The sequence below is a fragment of the Lates calcarifer genome, linkage group LG9, assembly GCF_001640805.2.
Source record: "Lates calcarifer isolate ASB-BC8 linkage group LG9, TLL_Latcal_v3, whole genome shotgun sequence".
Lineage (NCBI taxonomy): Eukaryota > Metazoa > Chordata > Actinopteri > Centropomidae > Lates > Lates calcarifer.
The window spans coordinates 16,103,119-16,120,708 of record NC_066841.1 but is presented as its reverse complement, the minus strand read 5'-3'; the positions used below and the strand labels follow the sequence as shown (position 1 = coordinate 16,120,708).

The window sequence follows — 17,590 nt, the reverse complement described above, 5'->3', positions numbered from 1 at the left end:
CACAAAAATATCACTCTCTCCTTTTTTATACTCTGCAGCTGTTAAACACATACTGTAGCTAACACCAAGACTGGCATTGCTTTAATTTGGCCATTCTCTCCTCTGAGACAGTTGACTATGTATAGCTGGATGAGCAAAAAAACAAATAAAACATTGACAATATGTACACACACTGAGAGACAAACACAGAAAGCCTTGCACCCCTGTCAAACACTCACATTACAAGTGTTAAAAAACATTTCACACTGTGAGCCCTCTTGTGAGAGTTTACATCTGTACAGATGCAAGCGCCCACACATAAACTGAGAAAGATATAGAGCATGGAGAAAAATAAAGATTAAAATGGTTCCATTTTGACATGCTGAACTTGTCTAAGTCCAGAATTTGTACGTCAATGCGTCTGCCAGTTGCACGTCTCAGGTATGTGATCTGGCAAATGGATGAAGCCCTTCTGGGGCTTGAAAACTTTTGCTGGTGGGTGTTTTTCCTTGATGCCACCCAGAGCGGGGCAGGAGAGACAGAATCTGAAGTTAGAGTTGCTCTGCTGCCATAGCAGGACCCCCTACAGGGAAATCACAGGCCCAGCGAACCAGAGAACTCTCTCTCTGCTCTGCTTTGCCTCAGTCCACACTGCCTCCTATACCTCCAGCCAGCTCAGCAGGTTCATTAGTTCGACAAGGCTATCCACAAAACCAGACAGCCCACATCTCACACGAACAGTAAACAGTCAGGGTCTTCACCTCTCAACACACCATGACACTGTCATTGAAAAGCCATTTCACATGTTAGCAGGAACTAGCAATAAGAAAGATGTCTTAAATACTTGTAAAGTCTAAAGTCTAAGGAGCATATACCTTACATGTATCAGCTCTTGTTTAAAAATGCAGTATCATTAGTTAGGCTGAACAATTAATCAAAATTGTGATTTGAAATCCCAAGATAGGCCACATTAATCATAACTTACATAACAATGTATTAACAAGTTGCAGCAAGTTAAACTGGCGGTTTTTGATGCCATTGACTATAATGACTATAATAACTGCAAATTTACTTAGTTAATTCACATTATTTATTTGCAAAGGCAAAACACTGCATGCCAGTGTCTGGTGTCTGTAAACCTACACACAGCCAAATATGGTTCTAAAGAAGAAGAAATGACAGTCTGTATAATTTTGATGTTTGAAAATATAAAGAATGGCCTGTGAATTTTACTGCTCAGCCAAAACCCCACCTATAAATCTGTACCTCCAGGATTTAGAGCTGTGAAGCAGAGCTGGAACATCTTGCCTGTCTCCAGTCTGATATGAAAACACGGTGCAAATTCCCTGCGGTTTGTCATCACTATCATTAGTGGCTGACTATACAGCTGGTACCAATAAATATAAACCCACTGTGAATGTCATGATTACATTTGAATACTATTGAGCAACATCAAGTACACCACTAATGTAATATCTTACTTAATATAGGTTATATTTGTCTCATTTTCTGTAGAAAAATTGACCAATTTACTTTCCTACTTGCTTTAAAGAAAAAAACCTCCTCAGAAACAGTTTGTAATTACACTTGTTATAATTTTGTATATTATAAATAAAAACTGCAGTTAGATATTTTTCACACATTGTTCAGCTGTAATTATAAGATATGTAGACAGATATGTATGTGAGGATCAAGCCCTCTGGGTTCTGCCTGAACCACAGTTGCCACATGTGGGAGTGAGATGTATTAAAGTGAGTTAGTGCAGATTGATAAATCCTGACAGAGGTAGGTGTGTGCGTGTGTGTGTGTGTGTGTGTGTGTGTGTGTGTGTGTGTGTCCATGTGTGTGCTGTGGCTGTCATGCAAGTCTGATATAATTTCTGACTTGGTTCGCTGCCGAGCGTGTTGTTGATAGATGTGGACCCTACAGTGTGTGTGCTGTCAAGGAGAACCTTCCTCCTTTTTACAGCTCTGTGTCTGATGCGTTGGAAATACATAAACATCCTAACCATTGTTAGGTGATTTGCTAACTTATTGATTTGATTGTATGGGTTTGATGTGTTTGTGTTGGTCCATGGTTCTGAAGTGGAGCTTTGGGTATAAAAATCCCAACAAATTGTCTATAAAATATATACCTCTTTAGTTCAGTCTATGTGTGTGTGTGTATGTGTGTGTGTGAGTGTGTGTGTATGCGTAGTTCAGTGTGTGAGCTGGCAGCTCTATTCTATGGTATTCTACTCATACACAAACAGCCCTTTCAGTGCTTTGGAAAGTTTGGAGTTCTCAGAGTGTTATTGATTACCTCCAACCCAAGTGGGCAAACCCACTGGGCCTCACTGACTTCTCAACTATACTGTGTGTGTGTGTGTGTGTGCATGGGCCACATGTGGTGAAGAAGAGAACAATACAGATATACACATTGTTCAGATGTGATGTGTATGTGTGTGTGTGTGTGTGTGCATGTGCGTGTTTGTGTGCACACATCACATTTATAACATTAAATTGAGACAAAAAAAACAAATTGCTCAAACTCAGCTCATGGCTGACTTAAAAATGATACCATGGAAACAGATATAGCAAACAGCCCTATAAGAAATCTAGCTAGCACCCTTCCAAAAAAATCAATATTGGTGCTTTTACAGCACAATATCACATCCTTTGTTCTTTGTTTCTTATGTGAAATCACATATTGTTTTCATTCTTGAGCAAAACTGGCATTTTTCTTAAGAAATGTAACTATTTTTTTTATATCCTTCAGTTTAATTTTCCTCCCCATTGCCATGGCAATAACGGCAAACAGCAACCTTGACTTATCTCTGTTCTTTTTCATTACAAATGCTTGATATGAAAGCTTCACTGGACTATATTATAACTCACGGAGGCCATTTTGTTCCTTTCAAGTGCTGCATTTCTATACACAGAAATTAAGTACATCTGACCATGTAGCCTCAGTCTCTGTTGCCTGTAATCTAGTGAATTAGATTTCAAGGCTGATTTGTAAATAGCATTAGCATCTCCATTTTACTCTAACTGGCCTCCATCTGTTATAAAAGGGCACGGATGACAGCACACCTACAGCTACAAATCAAATATGTAGAGTTACCAGACAAATAGAGGGGGATGTTTTGTAATATCAAAACAAACAGAGACCACAAGAGATCTCTATTACCCAATCCCTCCCCACTGGGTCTGAAAATGACTGTGTCAATAGCACAAAGCTAGAGATAAAGGTTCAGTGTTACTGCTCAAGATTACAGAGAAAGACAGGCTGACACACACAGGCAGAAAGAGTATTTATGTGTGTCTGCCCATGATAGCAAAATAACAAGTGCAGAAGAGGGAGACAGATAGGTGTAGGAAGGAGAGAGGGACGGATTGCAGCATTAGCCATCCCCATTTCCCACAACCTCTCATCTCATTCCCCTGATGCTGTCTGACCTGGACTGGAGTGTTGGGGGATATGGAACATATTTTGTTTTTTTGATCCTCTAGGCTTATACCACTCAGCATATTAGAGCTTCATTCAGTTTTTTTTCTTGAAAAAAAAATCTAAATGAATCTCATTTTCCTTGCACAGATTATTTTTTTCTTCTGGAGAGTTTATTGATCGGAGACATAGATTTGGGTAAAACAGAACACGCCGCCATCAAATTAAAAACCAGGGCAGATGTATTTGCTATTCACATGACCTTTAAGTGCTTATAAAAGAGGCAAAGCAGCTTGTGGGCAACAGGCAAAATGTAAGTCACCGATCAGCTCCATCTCAGAAGTATAAATGTTACATGAAAATCAGCCGACTGTGATGTATGAAAAATTAACTGCAGCCTTGTATTGATCAATACTAATGGCATTATGCCTCACAGAGGACTAAAACTCAGGCCCCAGTTCAAAGTGTCACTATACAAATGACTCAGATGTGAGCCATGAAATCAGCAGAGGCACAAGACAGGAAGTCACATATCTTCTGACACCTGTCAAGCTTTGTAAATAACAAGAAATATGCCACAAGCTTGTTTCCTTCTAACAAATGCCTGCTGAGTGACACTTGCATTTAGCTTTGAGTCAAAGAAAAGCAGAGAGCAAATGCATTTTTTTTAAGAGTTGGGAGTGAACCACTTTGCTTTAAAACATTTAGAGGTGACAGAGATAGTTACCTGGGAAAGAAAACTAATCCTTTTAAAAAAATCATAACCTATTAGGTAACTTATATCCCCTGCTGTTATCTTTTTCATAACTGCTCATTTATTTGCACTGTAAAGCAAACTACGGCTGCGTCAGTTCTTAAAAAAAGTGCCCAAAATGTAAGAGTTTGTGACATCCTTTACTTCTCTGCGATGTCAAAACATTTTGCAGTGGCTCTGGGGAGGATTTCACGTCAGCACCTTAACATTGTTTGCCAGTGATGTCGCATAATAACTAAATCCATCATCAATCTCATTAGAGAGGTAAATCATTGCTGCGTCTTTCCAAAGGCGCCGAGATTTAACTGTGCCCCCGAAATCCGATTCCGTCTTCCCGAACAGCCCTTTCTCCCTCATGGGCTGTCAATAACCCTCTACTGACCTTGTGAAAACACATTGACTATTCCCCAAAGTGAGCTTTGCCTGGCTGCAACACAACGCACGTCCGCTCCTGTCTCAATTCATCCGAGCGAGAGACAGCCTAAAGAGCTGTGGAGTGGTTATTTGAGGGTCTCTGTGTGGCATGTTTCAGCACTCTGAACAACGCAAATGCGATCTCCATTCAATCACATTCAATTAAAGCACGGTCCAGGTTTACATGAGTGGTTTTTTTTACGGGGGGGAAGATGCAGCCAAGATGCGCAAACATCTATCGGCCTGTTCACACTCATGTTAATCCTCTGCCGTGATTTCAGCTTCTACTCTCCCCAGTTCATCTATTTGTATCCCAAGTAATTCTAACTAACACATTCAAGCGTTGTGTGAAGTAACCACGGGGACTGTGTGATCTGCGGGTGGGTTTAGCCATGATGACAGGAACAGAAGTGCCAGAGCCCGGGGAGTCGGGGAAAAGCTCATTTGCAGCTCCTGTCTCTACAGTGCAGAGATTTCGCTCGAGAGCCACATCACCAAGCAAACTCAGCGTGGTAACACTGCACCAACAGATGCACCACTCCTCACAAACCCATAGCGCAACTGTAGTAACGTTGTGTGAACATACCTGGTTTTTATGCCGAGTCCCATCTTCGAGTTCAGAAGAGCTGTTCATGATTCCCCATCGGTCATTTACCATCCTACGGAGAATCTGCGCATCAGATCCGCCTGTTTGTTCCAGGCGAGAGAGAATAAACCCGCGCTTTTTAAGTCTTAATCAGTGACTTAGCCTACTCCATGGGAAAATGGGGTATTCAACGTAAAAAAAAAATAGATAAAAAAAGAAGAAGGGAGGCACAACTACTTCTGCGGCTCAGCAACCGCACACACACACACCGCACAAATTACGCACCAAGATGGAACTTAAATTCCTCCCAAGAGTCTCCTGATTAATCTGAACGTTATTCCGATTAAAAGGATAAAAAGGAGAGTTTTGCAGGTTCCACGGTGTGTAACTTGACTCACAAACGCATCACAATTACACCGGTTTTGACAAAAATGAAGCCCAAAAATGATCCCGAAAGCACCGGGCGCAGTCCTTTTACTCCACAAAAAGAAATCGACAAAATCTTCTTTGGCTCAGATTGCAAAGTGCAACCCGAGCTTTTTTGTCCACCCACTCCCGTTTCCAGGATAGGGGCGCCAGGTCAGCCCAGATTGTGACCACTACACTGACTGAACAGGTAAAGACACGGATGGGATAGGGTCTCAGAGCTGCCGCGTTCCTTTTTCCGCGTTTACGAGGCGAGAAGACTCCGACACTGAGCCCAGGGACAGATAGAGCCTCCCTTATTTGCGCCAGGCTGATCTGGCTGGTATTTCACAGAGATGCCTTCGACGAGACGGGTACGAGGAGATTAGCGTGCTCCGCCTGTGTGCAGCACGGGGCGCTCAGTGCCTCCGACTGTCAATCAACGCGTCCCCTCTGTGCGCGCGGCGCGCTCCGAACGAGCGTTCCTTCCCTGTTCCCGCCTGCCCTCGACTGCTGTGCCGCTGCCACCCCGCCTGCGACTTCACCGCACCGTGGACCCTCCTATTACACTGCAACCCAAAAAGCAGCAGATTGTGGTAAATGTATGTCTAATGTGCAGACTACAGACTGTGTAATGAGTTAATGTAACACAGATCCGGGGTCGGATTGCGGATAAAATCCTCCTGGAGAAATCCCTCAAATCTATTTAAGGTTGCAGCACATTATACAGATCGTCACACCACAGTATAATAATATATATATATATTATTATACCTGGAAACCTGACAGGGTTCAGTAATTCTCTCAGTGTTAATGACTGGGTGTGACATCACACTGCACCTCTAATATGAATGACAGCCAGTAGAAGTAGGGCTGCTTGTTTGGGAGTTTAAAGCAGAGGAACCTCAATATAGTAGAAAAAAGATGAAACAGAATATTAAACTGAAGCAACTGCCTCATTTATTTCACAGAAATCCAATTCAAAACCCCCACAGTCCTTCCCTTGATTTGTTCAAGTTTACCTGAGGTGAGCGCTGAGATCACTGAGCATTGGGATGGTATGTAAAACAGGTCAAGACTTAGACTTAATGTAAACTGACAGTGAAGGATATACAATGTTTGTTTACTCAGCGAAAAGCTGCATCTGAGCAGCTGAGATGGAAAATAATAGTGAATTAATGGTGGTTGTTTTTTAAAGGATTTATATCTCAGAAGCAGGATTTTGTTTGGCTCTTCTTTATCAAACAGAAAATGCTCCCACTGTGTATTAAAACTTTAATTATTATAAGGGTTTATCACAGAAAACCTGAATAACTCAGCTGTTTGAACTCCAGGTATGAATTAACCAACAGGTTCCCTACAGAGATCAATTTCCACTTCGACAGTTTTCAGTGTGCTCAGTTCCAAGTGATAGGCAGCACAGCAACACAGAGACCTCCTCTCTCTTTAACATGGAGTCATCACTGTCAATAATGTGGCCCACAAGAGTGGTCATGTTTTTGCTCAGTTAAGGTAGTTTGATGGACAGATGATTAGAGAGCCAATCATTGGTGCAGGGACCAAAGCATGCTATTACTCATCCCTGTGATGAACCTGCACTCACAAGGAGGGAGGGGTAAGGGTGGGGTGGGGGGATAATGCAAACTAGGGTCACAGCTACACACATTGTGCGTCGTCAGCAGGTCTGACATCCAGCAGAGGATTGAGGGTACGTTGTTAAGGTGGAGTAGTTTGTCAGGGATGACAGTGCATCTAGGGACCAAAGTAGTAAATTAAATGTTATGACACTGGGCTTTACACTGGAATAATATGTAGTTTTGAATGTTTCTATTCAAATTACAGCTCATTAAAAATGGGGTGGGGCATAACATTATACATTCATGACAAAATAAACCAGTGGCAGTGGCAAAATTATGAAAACCTCTCATGTGAAATCACCTAAAACAACTGCAACTTTGACAGAAGATCTTGTTTTCATGCAGGACTCCATTGCTCATAATTAGAAGGTGATTGACCAAATAGGTTTTCAGGGCAGATTTAATTCTTTAAAAGTGTCCACTGATCTGTTGTGAGTTTCCCATTTAGCAATTGAGCTTGAAAAACCCACAACAGCAAAACAGTTTCCTGGAAGTTTTCAAAGTTTTCACATGCAGTTTCCAGAGGACATCACAGCAGCATTCTTTTGAGAACAATTATTGAAAGATCAGTGGCATGAATTCCTTCAGTCTAAGGCGTCATGGGTCGATTAGAGGAATCAATTTCCTGAACTCAAAGCAAAAGAAGTCAATTGAAGAATAACAATAAGGGTTTAAAAGAAAAGTAGTGCCTCTAGTTGTTGATTTAATACTGCTTGTATAAGGATTATACCTATAGTTATACCTCTTCTTTATCAATCTGTGCTTACCTCAGTTGCTCAGTTTCTTGTTACATACATACATATTGTTACATGTATGTATGCATGTTCATTTGTAATGTGTATTTTGACTGTAGGTCTGTTGGTCTCGTGCACTCGTATAGTGTGTGTGTGTGTGTGTGTGTGTGTGCAGTAGGTAGTATAGGCATGACTATAAATGCAGCATGTACAATAGTATTTCTTTTTTTTCCCATTTCACACAGATCTCTTTTTCTTTCACGTCTTTTTGTTGTGTTGCTCTCTGTGTGAATTTCAAGATCTCATTCAGGAAAATGTTCTCATGACACAGTAAATTGTAGAGTAACTTGACATGTTGTAATACCATTAGCATACTCACCATTCCAGTAATTTTTATTGACATAAATTATATTTGTTTTGAGACAGGTCAGGGTGGGGGAGCATAGCATCCTTTGTGGGAACTCATAAACACTGAGTGGGCCATACATCATATGTAAAAACAGACATATTGACTTGTGCTTACTGGAACAAAAGGCAGTTTATACTAAATGTCTTTTTTACAGTATGCCCTGAGGTCGTGGTTCCTATTTGATGAAAAAAGCAAAAAGTGCCAACATCGCACATTTGCTGACAAACTGCAGAGGTATTCAATTTGGCCTAAATCCTTCCGGCCTTTTGTCAAAATATTGTAATAACACAATGAATGAGCCATGACTTTAATATCAAGGGAGAAGGTGTGAGGGAGGACTGCCAAATATACAATGGAGCAAACCATTGTAGGTAGAACCTTGGTCACACCAGCTGGTGGTCATGTATTCGTCTGATAATGTCTGTTCTTGCAAGTGTGTGTGTGTGTGTGTGTGGTGTGTGTGTGTGTGTGTGTGTGTGTTCATGTGTTTACTCAGTTCTGGCCCCATCTTTGAATGTCACTGAAACCTGATCAGCCAGAGACATTCAGAGAAAGAGGAGAGGTCTCCCAGGAAGAGCTGTTTATCTCTACAATTAGCCCAAACAATGCAGCCTCATATTGGCTGTGCTGTTTTATGTGTCCTGATATCCAAACAAGCATTTGTGTTTGTGTAATGTTTCGGTCAAGCTCTGCACTTGGTTCAGTGTTGCCGTCTGAGATTTTTTCCCCCCCCTTGGCTGTGTTTTTTTTTTTTTTTTTTTTTTTTTCTGGAATTTTTACGCATGGAGCGGCAGCAGGACAAATTCACAGAACTGTGAAGAACCAACAGAGTGAACTGCCCTTCCCAAAATGCCAAGCCTATAATTTGCAAAACGATGGAGTAACAGAAAAAAAAGAAGGAAAGAAAAAAAGGAAGAGAAAGGTGAAAGGCAGAAAGATGGTAAAGGATATGAGTTACATTATGGGCGAATGTAGAACTATGGATGGATGTGAGTTGGACATGGGATAAAACACTGTCAGAGGTTTACTGAACAAGTATAGGAAGAGAATAGCTGTTCAACCTAGTGAGAAACATAAATGCACATATAGATACACACACAGTGCACAAGTAAATTCATTCTATATTGTACATACACTCATGCACAAACAGAAGTGCACACCAACACACACCCAGTAACGGTAAACATAATCAAAGTGTCAATCCCTATACTCTCATCAAAAGAATTCAGTGAAAAATCAATAGGGGACACAAACAGAGGCTGAGGGAGAAGTCTCTGGTGTTATTAATGTATAATGATGGTCTTTCTCAAGATTCTCCAGAGGAGGGGCAAAGCGCTCACACCTCTGAAGTGCAAAGTCAAAGGCAGTGTTGCATCTCTCCCCGGCTGCTCTGTTAATTCCCTAACTTAGCCCGAGGTTAGCCATAGGTGTGGGACATGATTGAGGTTACTGATACATCAGATTCTTTGCAGAGCTCTTCGCTCTGCCCTCTCCCTTTTTCAGTTAGAATATCAGCCCTGTGGGGCAAAGCTATTTCATCAAATGCTCCACACATACACACATTTGCAATACACACATTCTTGAGCACTGAGGGCCCAGTGAGTACACCGAGTCTGGTTGCAGATAGAGGTGACATTTACTAATAGAGGTAATTAGACTTAAATCTGGGAGATGGAATTACATAAGTGGTGGTGGTGCTGATGATGATCACAAAAGTGATTGTAATGATTACGAGCTTGAAAATATGGTGGGTGTTTCAACACTTTATGACCGGCATACCCTCTTCTTTACTGTCTTCATTACTGTCTCCAAGCTATTAAGTATGACTATACTCCTTATCTGTGATAGTTTACAGTATTTATAGAATGGGTAATATACTAAGCTCTGCTGTGGTCATATGCTCAACTTCCATCCTCTCTAGCGAGTCAGGAGTTCTTTTGTTGCCTTTGCAACTTCGATGTCTGTTTCCAATCCTGCAGCTGATGTTGTATGACTCATGTACTCCATGTTTTGCCATCTCTATCTTGTTAGAGCTCTGTTTGCCTATTGGCTCACCGTCAGGATCGAGCCGCCGAGCTGTGTTTGTTGAATGGTTTGTAATTATCCACAGGCCTCCCTTGGGCAATGCTCCCAGGCACCTCTGAAAGCATATACTGCTCCACCCACCAATGATCCCTTTTCTTTTGGAGCTGGGAAAGCAGACGGAAAGGTGGGGAACACACACATCATAAAAGTACAAATAAAAATGAGAGGTGTATTAGCACATGCACAGTAGAAATCAACCTGTGCAGTTTACCCGCAAACTCCTCTTCCACTGTAATCAACACCCACTTCATCTCTTACCCCGTTTCACTTATTTCCTTCTGCTCCCTCAGCTGCTCCTCTTAATCAGCTCATTGTACCTCATGGCATCAAACAAGCTTACCTACCAATAACGCATAAGTACTGAATGTGATCCTATTGCCCTCTCAAGGAACATAAGGTCTTTAATTCTGTATTTCATGTAGGGCTGTGCTCCCACACTGGTTTAAGTCCATTCTGTACCTCTTTGGGAGATTGGGAATTAAGTAGGCAGGAGGTAATCCAAAAATACTTATTCTCGTAATGTCTTATAATTCCATGAAGACTCTTTGCCCCCTACTGGCACATCCTTGTACCTGTGGTGCAACCCAACCCTTTATGTGACTCATGTGATTTCCATTAAATTTCTCTTAAGCTCCAAACCACATGTTCTGCTGTTTTCCTGTTTGGATGTGACTATGAACTTTCATAGACTTTCTTAATATGGAAAGTCTTCCCTCTTAACTTTGGCTTTTGGCTACTGTTCATTATATCTGAAGATATTTGTATAAATGTTATCACCACCACCTCAGTGATGTTTACCACTAGCTTGCACCAGCAGCAGCCAATGACAGTCCTGTCATCACATTCTTTTCCCCTGTGGATCTGTCTGTATTCTATGTAGACTGATATCTGGCCTTCTGCTCTCTCAGCCTTCGAATCATGGAGGATGAATATAATGTGTACACAATTTGCGACTACAGCATGTAATCTGCATTGAAAGTTTGTGATAATTTCTCAGAATTTTATAAGACTGCACCATGTGACCTCAGAGCTCTGGAAAAGGATCAGTTGGAGCGTGTGAGAGAAAGAGAGCCTCTCCTGTGGCGCTGTGCAGTAATGTCTGTGAGAATACTGAAAAGACAGGAGATGAAATTCTACTACTTCACTCAGCCCGTGTCAGTGCACTCTTAGGTTAAACCAAAGAGATGGAACCAAAGAGAAGAATGAAAATGATATATAATAATCATAATATCACAGTCTTGCTGCTTGAAATATTTCAGCTATTTGAGTTGATGGCAGATAGGCCAGAACAGATGTCAACCCACTGAATCCATTCCTGGCTAGAGAGTAAAGTAACAAGGTACTGTGATAGAAGAGGGATGTGTAGGTTGAGTGGCCATGGATGAAAGCAATTCTAACTCTTTCATCTTTGACTATAGAAAAAAGACAAAAAAAAGAGAAATCAATCAGTGTAACAAATACTGTAAATTACTGAGTTGGGGAGCAGGCCAAAGGTGAAAGGATCTGCTCCAAAATGCATTAGCTCTCCTTTGGCCTTCCATCTCGAATCTTAGATCGTAATATAAAATGCCGACAAAGAATAGATGTTAACTGTTTGAAGAACAGGCAGGGTATTTCTTTATAGTCGATCACGACTCTCTAAATTTGGATGTTTCTGTTTTTTGTCTGAAGAATTGCGTTCAAATGTTACATCAACTTTGAAAATTAAAAAAAAAAAAAATGTGGGTGTGGAGACAGGAAGAAGTGAGCTTACCAGACATCTGTTGTCTGCACCTCATCTATGCTTGAGGCAAGCGGCTCAAGTAACTTGCATAACACACCCAAGTTTCTGACTTAACTGTCAAGTTGCATTGTGGGTAATGTAGGCACTGGGTCTTTTTAAGAATGTGTAGGTTAAAAAATTATGCATCATGTGCTGCATCTTTTTTTGAGTCCATCGTGAAGTCTAACAATGCTACATTGGTGTACCTTTAAGGTGAGGAGCATGAGCAGGACAATAACCACCAAAGGCCTCTGCCTAGCCAAGCAAGACAGGATGGATACAAACAAGGAACAATTCAAGGCCATATCTGAAAAAAGGGCATGAGAAATAAACTTAAATTACACTCTGTAATACATATAACTTAATTAAAATATCTTAGCCATAGGCTAATAATCAAAGGAACATTTACATCTATCTCTGTTTTGAATATATGCAGCTTAACTGAATGACTATTATACCAGTGCAAAATCTTTCAGTATCTATAATTAAATATGAAGAGTTAGATGAAATTATATGTTTAATAATAATACACCAAAGTAGCAAAGAAATATTTTGAGTAAAAAAGGAAAGTATTCTCCACATCCAGTTTTGTCTCCCAAGGAACAGACATGCAAAAGCACAACAAAGATACCGGAATTCAACTGGCTATGTGCCAGCTCTTGGCAGTCCTCCAATTAACGCCTTAGTTTGGGTTAATGTCTTGTCATGCCCCTTTGATACCCTGCAATTGAGGATTCTTGTTGCAGTGACTAAACCAATAAACACAACATTACTTTGTACAACATAAAAAGCGTCCCTCTCTCCCTCAAGCTGATATCCTTTTATACTGTGTGGACGTAATGACATTAATTTTGTGCACCTGTTTTAAATGATATTCATCTGCACTTCATCATGTTTTGAAGTGTAGAAAGACAGATCAAACAGCGGGGATGTGATGGTTTGGTAGACTGACATCATGCCCACTACCTGCTGCTGGACTACACCTCTGGCCCATTGCATATTTTTAAGTCCCACAATGTCCACAGCTTCTCTGAAGGCTGGGTCATGCTGGAAATTAAACTCTAAATTTCATGGCAAAAATCAATTCATTACTGTGGTTAGTGGATTTGCTCTCTGAGGCAATGTAAATCCATGCAAATTGTTCATGTGGACTTTGGTGAACCTTGACCTGCAAATTTGCAGCATCGACAAATAGCAAGCCATCTTGACAGTACTGACCTTTGAGGGAACAGAGAGCCAGAGTCCAAAATGGATGAACAGCTTATTAGAAGTGTGGCACCATTTTATTGAACTTCCTCTTTGGAGTAAATTGCTCCTCAAAAGAGACTTGGTTTGACGACAGTTATGAGACTTCTTTTGAATAAACTATGTAATTTTACCCTTAGCAAAAACACAAGCTTGCTAACTGACAATTAAACAATTGAACTTGCTAGCTTGGAGAACTTGTTTTCCTTCTTTAACAGGACTGACTAATGCTAGCATGTCCTGGCTAAGTTGTCAGCTATATTACTCCATCTACTAGCCCTGCAAGTAGCCCACACTTCACCAAGAATTCAATCCCAAATTTTTCACAAGGACACATGGAATTGATGCAGGCATTAAGAATGAAGTCTAAAGGGTCACACGTGTCCTTATCCACTGCCTTCTTTATCTTTCTTGCAATGAAGTGTATATGGCTCACACTACATCACTCAGCCAAGTTGTCCACAACATCTCTGTTCTCAGTCCCTGCTCAGCTCTGACATTAATGCAGAGTCATCTGAGGCATTCCGCAGATGATGACTCCTGGTTGCATTTGAACTCTGCAGTGCACAGTATGAACATGAAAGAAGACAACATTGTTCCCTGTGGGGCTGCAGAGCTACTTACCAGCTGTTCACCACCACAGCTGCAGAAACCAGGACTTGTGAGGTAGTCAGGTGTTATTATTGTGTTACTGGGCTTGTTGGGTCATAACTACGGTAATGCAAACTGAATAAGAACAATAAACTTGAGGAGGAAGTAAGAAAAAAATGTCCATGACGTAAGATTGAGTGCAAAAACGACAGAAGCAGTTAAGTTGAGAAAAAAGGGTTTAAAGTTTTCAGGGAGGAAAGTGAACGGTAGAAAGGTTGTAATGCTTTCATTTCATGTCTTTTTAGGCTGAAAAGATGTAATAAGATAATGAGATGGCACATACTGAGGTCTGCTGAGCTAGCTACCTTAATGTCTTAATTATCTGGAGTGACAAACTGAATAACCAAAATTCACTATCACTGACTAAAAGAAGGTGAATGAAACATGGATATGATTGCTGTGAATTATATTACAGTTACTACATGTTAAATATGTCGATGTAATATGTATTTATTCATTATACACAATTTTATGTAAGTCCTTTTTATGTTGGTTGGAGACGAGTGAAAACATGTAGTCAACTGATTAGACTAAGCAATGGAACAGCGACAAATTACAGGAGAATGAACAAAAAAACTCCATTCTAAATATAGAGGCGATTACGATACTCAGGGAAGATAAAAGATGCATTTTAAGAATCAAGAGCAGATGTGGGGGTGACTGAGTGTGTGTGTTGGGGGGGGGGCTCTCATAAACTGTCACTTGCAGCACTCATTTTATCACAGGTGAAGTTACAAACAGCTCTGTCCTCTTGGTAAATGCTTCCTCAGAGGGACAGAATGAGCACACGATACCTTGTCTTATCTACATTTTGCTTTCATTTTTGCAAATTCTGTGATTTTTTTTCCTCATGAGAGCAAATGAAAGCAGAATGAGAACTCTCCAGTCACCGACATAAGCCCAAGAAGCTCGGATGACAATTGTACTAAAAATATATATATATATATCCATAGCAATTACTTTTGCTTGATCCATCAGCCCTTCCTTATTGTGTACCAGAGTGCGCTGTCATTGCTAGCTGGAAAGCTGTCTCATATCTGTAAGACAGCAGAGAGTTATTAATATAAAGATTTGTATTTATAACCAGTAATAACATCCATTATGCCAACCAGATTTGAATATACCTGAGCCATAAGGGAGTAATATGAGTGTATGGTGTATGTCTTCAAACACTATTTACATTATATCCACATACTACATTCTACATACAAGCAAAAACATTAATATTCCTTAAACATGCAATATGATGTTTATTTAAAACTTTTATTTTTTTAACGTGTAGGCATCAGAAACAAGCTGAGCACAACACCGACATGCTATCATGTGCTATCACAAGTTTATATCCACCCGGTATTCACTCTTGTTTTGAGCTGTTTTGCTCTCCACTAACTCGTGTGAAATTTTTCACTGCCTGTCGCTGTCACATCCCCTGTCTGCTGCAGTCACGTTTTCAGCTTTTGTGTCATGTCCTGTTGTATTGCAAAACCCTAACCCTGTCACTCGTTCCACACCGTTTACTTCCTGTCCTGCCCTTCTGCCTGATTACCTGCCCCGCCCCATGCATTGCACCTGTGTCTCATTATTTAAGCTCTCCCTTCCCTCTCTTCTGTGCTAGTTCATCTTGAGTCTTCGTACCAGCGTTCCAGCATATTCTTCCTAGTGAATGTGCTATTACTGGATTCTGACCTCGCCATGTTTTTTTGACCTGCCCTTTTGTCTGCCGTCTTTTATACCTTTGCTTGGATTTTGTGATCACCTTTTGTGCCATTAAACACCTGGCTTGTACCCTGTATACTGAGTCTGTGAGTTGTGCATTTGGGTCCAACCTGTTGAACTCTGACAGTCACATCTAAATGCAATAAGAAGAACTGATAGACCCTGTAAAGCCTCATCAAGCTGAGAGGAACTGAAAATTGAGTGATTTCTGCAGTGGGTTTGTCACCAAGATGATGGATACATATCACATCACACAGTCATGTGATCCATTATTATCTTTCTTTCTCTCAATTAAAGCGACTTTAATATTTAGGATGGGAGGTGAAACAGTATGTTCAGTCAAGTTTTCATTCGTCTGTATTACAGGCCATTTACATGCTGTATCCATCACCAGCATATAATACCATAGCACCCTTTTTGCCTGTGACACTTTGTATGGATAACACTGCCTTGCAAAAAAAATCAGTGGTATAGACAGAAAACTTTAATCCCTGTGTATGCAAATTTACTTTTAGTAAACAACAGAATGCCAAACTGTATCCTCCCTTTCCTCTCACTTTGTATGCACTTCATTCCACGGTGAGAAAGAAGGGTAAAGGAGTGCAGGAGCTGATGGTCTACCGCTGACAGGGCTGTTGCACAGCCAAATTGCTATAATGGACTGTCAATCTGACAAACCGGGAAGTGAAATTAAAGGACATAAAAAATGACTTCCAGGAAACAAATCTTCCTGGGCAGCCAAGTAGTTGAACTCACAGAGAAGACTTTGACTATGAAATAATGAAACAATAATTATCCAACTCCTACACTCTCCCGCTTTAAGTTAAATCAACTAAATGGACCACTGAAGACACATTTAGAAAATGCATTTGACCACAGAATTCCTGTAACACTAGAGAGCTTTATTGCCTCCAGGTGCTGCTTAGGCTTCTATACCGAGGGAGAGACTGTCCCCAGGCCAGCAGCAGGGGTTTGCAGTGACAAGCACCACAGTATAGGGGAACTAGCCGTTACAAATTAGAAGAAAAATGTGGAAAATCACAAAAAAGTTGGTCAGATCTAGACCTTTCCTGAGTTTGGCTTTGAATGAGGACATTTCCTTTTTATAGACACAGATGGCAAACTCTGTTACTATACTGCTTTATTGTTTTTCATAAAATAATCCTCCTGTAGTGCACCATTTACATGACAGCTGAAAAACAACACAAGACATTAAAAAAAGAGATAATAATAATGGTATTACCAGTGTGTCAGAATTTGACTTTCTTGTTCCTCCACTGCAGTGCAAAGGCATGGTTGTCTCTAATTGCAGTCAGTGGCAGAGCTGCCTCATTATTCCAAACTAATTTGTATCAATGATGAATTGTACCGATAGTCTGTCCCTTGTCACTCTGTTGAGAGGTTTTTCATGAGTACAGCAGAAGCAAGGGGCGATCAGTGAAAGTGAATCCGTAAGTACACAGTTAGAAACCTATTACACAACCAGATATCATTTTCATTATTTTAAAATGATAGACCTATTACCCGGCCACCTCCTCCATCTGAAAATATGCAATATTCTATGAAAAAGACAAGAAAATGGCAAAACATGATGAGATTAATGCTAGCCCCAGGGACGAGCAAAAAGTGGAACTGGTAATTAGGAAAAGAATTGGGAGGACAAATCTGACGAGCTTTGTTCTGCCGGATCTAATGACTTGCGATCAGTGTGGCTGTTGCATCTAAATTAAATGTTTGACAAAGTAGTTTACAGTCGAAGCACGCTTAAAATAAGCTTTTCTAATGCG

The 17,590-nt window shown here is 40.6% G+C and overlaps 1 protein-coding gene across 1 annotated transcript in view; it reads right to left on the bottom strand.

The window, feature by feature from the left end:
- The window catches only part of fibcd1b (fibrinogen C domain containing 1b), a 94,154-nt gene extending 87,919 nt beyond the window's left edge, over nucleotides 1–6,235 (bottom strand). Inside the window, 1 exon segment of the mRNA XM_018662529.2 lies at nucleotides 5,160–6,235. Coding sequence (XP_018518045.1) covers nucleotides 5,160–5,231 — 72 coding nt within the window. The 5' untranslated portion in view covers nucleotides 5,232–6,235.
- Nucleotides 6,236–17,590: the final 11,355 nt, after the last annotated feature.